This window comes from Fukomys damarensis, unplaced genomic scaffold (genome assembly GCF_012274545.1).
Source record: "Fukomys damarensis isolate Sample0158 unplaced genomic scaffold, DMR_v1.0_HiC HiC_scaffold_19, whole genome shotgun sequence".
Classification (NCBI taxonomy): Eukaryota; Metazoa; Chordata; class Mammalia; order Rodentia; family Bathyergidae; genus Fukomys; species Fukomys damarensis.
In genome coordinates, this window is record NW_022900931.1 from 31,428,438 (window position 1) to 31,437,157 (window position 8,720).

Consider the following 8,720-nt stretch of genomic DNA (forward strand, 5'->3'; position numbering starts at 1 on the left):
AGCAATGTTGGAAATTCATGAATGCCAGAGGGAAGGTATGAAGTGCTTTAAGTGAAAAAGTGAAAGATATTTTGTGAGAGAGAACATCTTCATTTACTTTTTATTATAAGTGCTATGGTTTGGATCTTAAATGTCCCCCAAAGGTTCACATGCTAAAGGCTTAGTCATCAGCCCATGTCATTGATGGGAGACAATGGAACCTTTAGGAGGCAGGGCCTATTGCAATGTAGTGAGGTCACCGGGAGCGTGCTTCTGAAGGGAATATTGGGACCTCAGTCCCTTCTTCTCTCTCTGCCTCCTGGCCACCATGAAGTGAGCAACTTTGCTCTGCATGCACCCCCTTCCACAACACAGGAAGAGGTTCTAACTGGGGGCCTGACCTGGAAGGGCATATCTCGCTCCCTAGCTCTACCCTTCTATACTTCCTGTGTTGCCTTCCCACCAGCTCAAACAACTAACAGAACAACTAACGGTGGATAGAAACCTCTGAAATAGGGCCAAAATAACCCTTTCTTCCTGTAAGTTGTTTCCCAAGGGTTTTGTCAGTGACAGAAAGTTGATTAATACCAGTATATTGTATAATTGTTCTATTGTGTTAGCTATTGTTCATCTCTTACTGTGCCTAATTTATGAATTATCATAAATGTGTATGTATAGGGAAAAATGTTTAGGGTTTGGTACTACCTGCAGTGTCAGACATCTAGTATGGGTCTTGGAACTCGTCCCCCATGAATAAGGTGTGCTACCATGTAGTACTCTGAGGCAGAAACTTCATTAAAAACAACAGTCATATCTCAGGATTGTGTTCTGCTTCTTGCGTTTGTTAGTGGCAAATAAACACTTTTACAGAAGGCCCATTGTAATGCCAGTGAAGGGTATCTTCTATTAAAATGGGGCAGCAAATCAAGAAAGAATACAGGAACTGAGGGAAAAGACTGAAAGCATAGAAGAAGACTGAAGAGAAGAGCATGCTGATCTCCCAGCCCTGATCTTCTGAAGGTGCTTTCTTCTTCTTAGGAAGAAAGAGAATTAAGCTGAAAAGAGCAAAACTCACCTGGGAAGAGAAGGCTAGGGAGCTAAGAAGGCATCTGGAGGGTCAGCTCTGCAGTATCTGTGTTACAAAAGCTATTCCATGTGTCTAAAACCAAACCAGCACTTGATAACAAAACATTCTGAATAGACCAATTATTTTTATTTTCTTCTGCTGCTGCAGCAGGCCTGTGCTATTTGCTGTGTGCTAGAAATCTTAGTATAGCCGGTATTGTCTGAGACAAAATTAGAACTTGGCTTCAAAAATCTGGCTTCACAGAAGATTCTAGAAGCTCATTAAATTGATGGTTTTTTCATGTGTCTAAGTGATTTAAGAGCAATGTAGATCTGTGTCATAGTGCACATTCTTTCTCCACTCGCAATGAGTCACCAGTTACTGTGTGAAGCAAACACAATTGATTCCTTGTTTGGGGAGTTGGGAAGTTGCTGTGTCTGTTTCAGGAAATGTTGATTTAGTTCACCCTAAAATCGTATGTCCTACTGCACTGTAAACATGCATTACATGGGCCAGGGGTATGACTCGATGGAGGAGCACTTACTTAGCATGCATGAGGCCCTCAGTTTGATCTCTAGCACTTCCATAAAAACGTATTACATAATACTGTAAAAGGGCAGTACCTACTATGACCTCACTGTTCCCTGTCTGAAAATATCCTCTGATTCACCTTCCTGCTTATTTCCATTCTTGAGCGATTTTTCTTAGTCTAAACTAAAAGGGGAATTGGCTTGATTTATTTACTTATCTGTGATTCCTTTCTTCTCCTTACCCTTCACCTCCAATTCTCAGCACCCTATGTGCCGTTCCCGACACAGCCGAGACGTGTCTGTTTCTCCCTGTCCCCACCAGTAATGCCCCTGCTTGGCGGCATGGTCTCCTTGCTTCTCTCCACTTCGGACACTCATTCCCCCTTTCCTGCTACACACAATTGTTAGTGTTAACCTGCTCCACTTGCTGTCCCTGAACACCAAGTCTGCGGAGCTTAAACAGCAGAAATACATTTTTGTTACAGTTTGGGAGGATACAAATCCAAGATGGAGGTTGGGTTCTGAACCATCAGGTCTGGCTTTGGTGAGGTTGCTCTTCTTGTCTTATAACTTCTGTCTTTTCACTCTGTCCTTTTGTGACCTTTTCTTAGTGCAGGCAGAGAGAAAAACAAATCTTTGTTGTTCTCTTTTCATAAGGGTACCAGTCCTATTGAATTAGGTCCACCATTCTGACTTTTTAGCCCCAGTTACCTCCCTGATACAGTCATGCTGGAAGTTGGAGCTTCAACATATGAACTGGGGAAAGGAGGAAGTACAATTCAGTCCTAACAGATTGATCTTTAAAAAGCTAAAATCAAGCCATTTATTCTCTGATTAAATCTCCTTATTACCCTGAGAAACTCCTTGCCCTGACTCACAAAGTTCCTGCTTCCATCTCAAGGGTCACCACGTCACATACCTTCAGGAGTCATGGTCCTCACGTAATAGGATCATTTAATTCAGAGACCCTCATTGGTTCCACTTTCAGTAAGTGTTGAGATATGGCCAGAAAGCTCCCTGTTGTGCTCACCTGGAACACCGCCAAAGTCTGGTTCAGATGTCTATGACAATGATGCCACACAGATGAAGAGGGCATGGGATGGTCTACTACTTGTATGGGTGACGCCTCTGGAGACAATAGGACAGGTGTCCTGTGGGAGTCTGGCATGCTTTGAGGAAGCAAGTTAAGGCCACTGGCCTGGATTCTTACTGAGGTTATAAAGGGTACACTGGTAGAGTCACAGTTTGAATCTTAAATATCCCCAAAGAACCATATGCTAGATGCTTGGTGGTGCTCTGGGGAGATGGTGGAACCTTTAGAAGGCAGGGTCTGGTGGGAGGAAATGAGATCATTGGAGTGTGGCCCTGAAGGGGTTATTGGGACCCCGCCTCCTCCTCTTCATCCACTTTAAGGAGAGCAGCCTCTCCATCATGTACTCCCATCAAAATAGTTCGCCACAGACAATGGAACCCAGTGACCATGGACTGGAACTTCTGAACCCATGAGCCAAAAATCAAACTTTTTTCCTGTATTTGTCAGATATTTGGTCATAGCAACAGAAAGCTAACACCAGTAGCAAGGGAAGGAGTTTGCATGGATTTAATTTCCCATCAGCATTAGGAAGGGGGAGCATTTAATCTTATGTGCTTGTCCAAGAGGAAGGGGAAAAAATGAGGCTTAAAAGCTCTCAGCAATGATGATTTAAAAAAAAAATGGAGTCAGATTTCTTATGAATGCTTCCATCTTCTTCAAGAGATTTTGACTATTTTTGGCCTTTTCTCTTCCACGTAACTTTTTAGGTAGGTCAGTATGTCAAGACTCATAAAAAACCATTTTCATAAGAATCACATTAACTTGATATATAAAAGGGAAATCTGACATCTTTATCACATTTAGTATTTCTATCCAAGAATACCATATTCTGTATCTATTTGAATTTTTTGATCTTTCAATAAAAATAATTCTCCACTCAGGGCTTTAAAATATTTATTCATGTTACATTTTTATCACTTTTATAAAGTCCTTTAATATCAAATTACCTTTCCAAATGTATCTTAACTTTTGCATATTTTCTATTTGGTCACTGTGTTAAATTCTCTTGCTATATATGGAGACTTATTTATGTAAGAAATGTTACCATCTGCAAGTCAAGAATCACTTTGCTTCATCCTAGGCATTTTTTATGTCTGATTGGTTATTTCTAGTCTTGAGGGACTGATAATGTCCTCTAATATATCACTGAAGAGACACACTGGAAGGCATCCTGTTCTTACCTGTGTGCTCAAAACGGGTGGATTTCACCATTATAAAGGGTGTTTGTAGGTTTTGTGAATAGCCCTTTTCAGGTTAGTTTCCTTTTAGTTCTAGTTTGCTGAAAATCTTAATCATGAATGGGTGTGAACAGATGATTTTATGATGTTTTAAATGTTAAATATATCATGTATTCCATTCCTGGGATTAAACCCAATTTGGATATTATGTAGCCTTTTAAACATTATTACTGTATTTTTATTCATATGCTTTCAGTACGTGACTGCATTTATTATGGAGTCTGCACACATACATGGCACATCTTGTTTCTCTGTCCCCTTCCCCATCAACCCCTCTCATTTCCAAGTCTTCATCTCCGCCCCATTTGACAAAGCTTTTTTTCTTCACACGGTCGCTCTAATTGATAAACCCATGGAGAGTTAATACCTGTACATAACACATCTTTTTTTTATTCCCCTTCCCAACACCCCCCGCCAACTCTTGGTCAACTTGCATTTAGCAAAACTTCTCACTCCACTATTATTTATACTTTGAGGTTCTTCTAAGAAACCATGCAATATTTAACTTTGTGTGTCTGATTTCACTTAACAGTTTCAAGGTGCTTTCATTTTCCTACAAATGTTTCAAATTTATCCTTCTGTATGGCAGAGTGGTAAAACCACATATAAAATTTGGCTCAGGAAAGTTTTTGTAAGTCAGATGAAAAGTAAAAAGAATCAACAATAACTAAATGAGCCATTCAGAGAGGGGCACTTCCTTGGTGCAGTGAAGTCCACCAGCCAAAGTACTGATACATACACTTGAAGGACTTGAGTACATGTGTACTGCGCCTTGACAGCACCCAACTGCTTTCCATACCAGGGCCTTGCAAACAGCATGTTCACGCTGCTTCCAAAGCATTTGAATGTTTATCTGTTTTTTGGGTAAGGAGGGGTTCCTAGTAGGAACCTTGTTCTCAGGGCCCAGTTCAGACAATCTTCTCTGATGTAAAACCAAATGTCTGACTGCTAAAATGGAAGAGAAAAAAGTATCATTGACTCCATCAACTAGAAATGCCTACATGTCACAAATACTTGCATCACAATGGACATAAAGGATAAGTAAGATTCCTGCTCCTTTGAGGTTATAGCTTATGAAGCTCTCTCCACCTATCAAGAACCTCAAAAGAATAAGCACATACAAGTTCAAGCGAGAGTTTCACAACTTGTAAGGCAGTGACATGGGATGGGAGATAAAGCACTTCAGTCCTAGGGACCTCCAAGAGTCTGGAGCACTTTTCATGTATGAAAGGCAAAGCACGAGGCCCATGTATTGATGCCCTGAACCAGGGCCGGAACCTCCTCCAAGCCATTGGGAGGAGTACAGTGCCTTGTCACAGGGTTTCTGAGATACTTAAAATGACCTGTGTGAGGTGCTTCATATAGGGACTTGAGGCCAAGAAGCCTAAGCTAGCCCTTTTTGGGTTTTGTTTTTTTGGTGGTACTAGCGGTGTTACCCAGGGGTGCTCTATCATTGAGCTACTTTCCCAGCCCTTCATCATTTGAGACAAGGTCTCACTAACTTGCCCAAAGCAGCCTTGAACTTGTGATTCTCCTGCCTCCATTGCTCCCCACCCAGATGTCAGCTTTTATTATTGCTGTTATTAGGCAGCCCTGTAATGGTTGATTTCTAAAGCAGGTACCACAGACCCAGCCCCTGGACTCCAATAAGTTGACTGCTATGTTTCATATGTCCTACTGAGCTATTATATATACATGTGTGTGTGCGTGCACGCACACACACACATACACACACACCCACACACCTATTGTTCTTTTTTTAGATAGGGTCTCATAAAGCAGTGCAGTTTGAGCTTGATTCTCTAAGTAGGTCAGGCTGGCGCTGAATTCACATTCCCCCTGCCTCAGCCTTCTCAGGGCTGGGATTGCAGGTATGTGCTACCCACAGCTGGCTGACATATTTTTGTTAAAGTTCTTAGTTGCCAACACTTATTCAGTCATATCTCATACTGAGATCTGCACTCCAGAACCTATGCTCATCCACAAGGGGTAACAATCAGCAGAAGCCAGTAGAAACATGGGTTCGCTGGCTTTACCAGTCCACACCATTCCCTAGTGATCTCTACTCCTCAGCTGGGGTCTCCTGCCTCTTTCTGAGCACTGTGGGTCAGACTGTCACTTGCATTCTGTGCCTCTCTGGTTTTCCTGGTGGCCTCCTGTGACACATAGGTAAATCCCAGCTGGCACCTTTCTTAGCTCATGTGGCTGTGGGTCACCCACATGGAAGTGCTTGATATGGCCCTGCCCTCTGCAGCATACCTCAACCATAGTTTCCACGGCATGGCAAGTGCGAGGTTCTACGCTGCCCTGGTGGACCCATTCCAGAGCTAAGAGCAGCACAGGCGCCCCGGGGAGGCCATGAACCCTTTAGGAGTGCAGCCTAATGGCAGGCAGTTGGATCATGTGGGATATGAGGATCCTGGCCCCTTCCCTGCTGTCTGTTTCCTGGCTCACAAGAAGGGGAAGAGTTTCCTCTGCCATGTGAGTCAGTCAACTATAAAATACACAGTATGGGTGCTGAGCACAGCGAGGTATCAGGGCTGGGCTTCACAGCCAACTCCTGCAGAAAGAGCATCCCTCAGAACTGTCAAGGCTGCTCCTGAGGAAAGAGCCTCACTCAAAACTTGACATGTTGGGCACCACTGGTCAGGGTGCCTTTGCCAATGTACCACAGGCAGAACATCTTGCCACTGGGACATTGGTGGCCATTAAGGTTCTGCAAAAGGAGAGTGGAACCTGCCTTCATTACAGCTGAGGGAGGGCACTTAAAGGAGCCACAGCACCTACAGTCACCCAAATGCTGGAGGTCTGAGACCCTTAAACCATATCTTATAGAACATGAACATCCAGAAGACCTGAGTCAGTATGTCCAGGGGCCACTGATGTTCTCATAGAGAAGGCCCAGAGATTATTCCTCCAGACTGCAGGAACCACGCAACACTGCCACGGCCAGGGTGTTACCCACAGAGACCTCAATCAAACCTGACATCCTATTGGACTCCCAAGGAAGTATCAAGATCACTGACTTTGGGTTGGAAAAGAAGTTTGTTCCCAGGGAGAATGTGACCTTGTGTGGCTGCACTGCAAGGTATGCTGCCCCCAAACGATCTTGGCATACTACTATTCGAGTTAGTTCTGGGTCACACCTTTTTCTACAGGAAGGATAGGCTCTGGTGCAGCAGAACCAAGCAGGCAAGATACTGTCCTGCATCCCTCTCCTCACCCACAGCCCCACAAAGCAGCCAACACTAAAGCAAGTGTTACAGTACTCATTGTCTCTGCTTGGATGTACCTTTTCCTGATCCTCCTGAGCTGCTTCCCAAGTAAGCACAGGAAGACTGCAATCCTGGTCATGACTAGGACTGACCCACTAAAAATCACAGAATCATAGCAATCCCGACGAGACTCAGGAAGTAGGACCACCAGGCCACATTTTTTGCTCCTGGAACGCTAGGCTTGCAAGACAGTTAAGCTTAAAATTCAGGGTAAAACCTGAGAGTAAGGAAGTGGTGCCATCACCTTCCCCAGATCGGCACCCTCACCTCTCCTTGACAGAAGGCCCAGTGAGCCCACCGTTTGCTGCCTGTACTGACCCCTTCCTCACTGAGGTGAGGCCCCTAGGACAGCAGGGTGGCAGAGGCGCCCTGTCTCCCATTCCTATCTGAAGGACGCCCAACCCCACCCCATAGCCTGCCTGGGCAGCCCCGAAGCATCTGCTCCAGCTTCTGTACCATCTCATGCCCTGCCTGCAACAGATGGCAGATCTGGAAGGTGGTGGTGAAAAGGAAGACTACAGCTCACCTGCTGTTCCTGCCTCCTGGCCTGGAAGAAACCCAGGGTCATGGCAATAAGGTGGTGCCAATTCAGTAGTGGAGAACAGAGACCCAGACAGTACTGGGGGAGGGGTGGCAGGGCAGCGGTGCTTCCTGCCTGTGTCTGTGTCTTACGGGGAGGAGAGGCGGGGTCTCTGGTCAAAGGGAAGAGTTTTAGATGGGACAGGAGTGGGCTGGGAGATCTACTACCGAGGAGGCTGTGGAGACAACCGCCAAGAATAACATCTGGTTATGTTTCCAAGTAAGAGTCCAGTTCCCATGTTTCCTTGCACTTTCCCTGGAGACCTTTGAGAAGGCAGACGTAGATGGAAGCGGACTTCCTGGTAACGGAGGGTTGACCCAGGTGTGCTTAATCGCTTTATGAGAAAGCTGGACAGCGCACACCATGGTGCGCCCAAACCCTTGGTCCAGGTGCTTCCGTCGCACAGAGATGCGTCCAAAATGCCACAGGCTTCTCTGACACCTGGAGCCACCTGGAGTCCAGAAGGGCCTGCGACACCTGCCTCTGCCCCACCCCGGGTCCGAAGTGCGTCTCCTGGCAGCCTTTTGTCTTGTTGAGCCGGAAGGGTAAAGCAAGGGGAAGGCTGTGGGCCTCGGAGGGTGACTTGACCGACTTGTGTTCCTCGGTCCGAACTGCAGGCTCCGGCCGGGCTCCGACTGCCGAGCACTCCCGCAGCTTCCTGGACGCAGCGTGGAGCCCGCAGCTCCTCACCTCCTGGGTCTCCCGGGCCCCGGAGACCCCGGAAAGGCCATTTCTGGGTCTCTTCCCGAGGATCCAGCCCGGCCGGGCCCCTGCGCATCTGCCTCGGCCGCACCGCGGCGGGCGGGACGAGACCCCGGGCCGCGCGCACTGCCGAGCCCTCCCGCAGCTTCCTGGACGCAGCGTGGAGCCCGCAGCTCCTCACCTCCTGGGTCTCCCGGGCCCCGGAGACCCCGGAAAGGCCATTTCTGGGTCTCTTCCCGAGGATCCAGCCCGGCCCC

The 8,720-nt window shown here is 46.4% G+C and overlaps 1 protein-coding gene across 1 annotated transcript; it reads right to left on the reverse strand.

The window, feature by feature from the left end:
- Nucleotides 1–4,425: 4,425 nt before the first annotated feature.
- Nucleotides 4,426–8,564, reverse strand: LOC117286839. The gene is made up of 2 exons (XM_033765621.1): nt 7,708–8,564; nt 4,426–4,854 (listed from the first exon to the last, which is right to left on the reverse strand). Exon 1 carries the CDS (start codon nt 8,537–8,539, stop codon nt 7,925–7,927), a length of 615 nt encoding a protein of 204 aa, XP_033621512.1. The 5' UTR covers nt 8,540–8,564; the 3' UTR covers nt 4,426–4,854; nt 7,708–7,924.
- Between the last annotated feature and the right edge of the window lie 156 nt (nt 8,565–8,720).

Bases quoted from the DNA above. Each gene is read 5' to 3' on its own strand.
- LOC117286839 (XM_033765621.1), bottom strand. From the start codon at position 8,539: ATGCGCAGGGGCCCGGCCGGGCTGGATCCTCGGGAAGAGACCCAGAAA.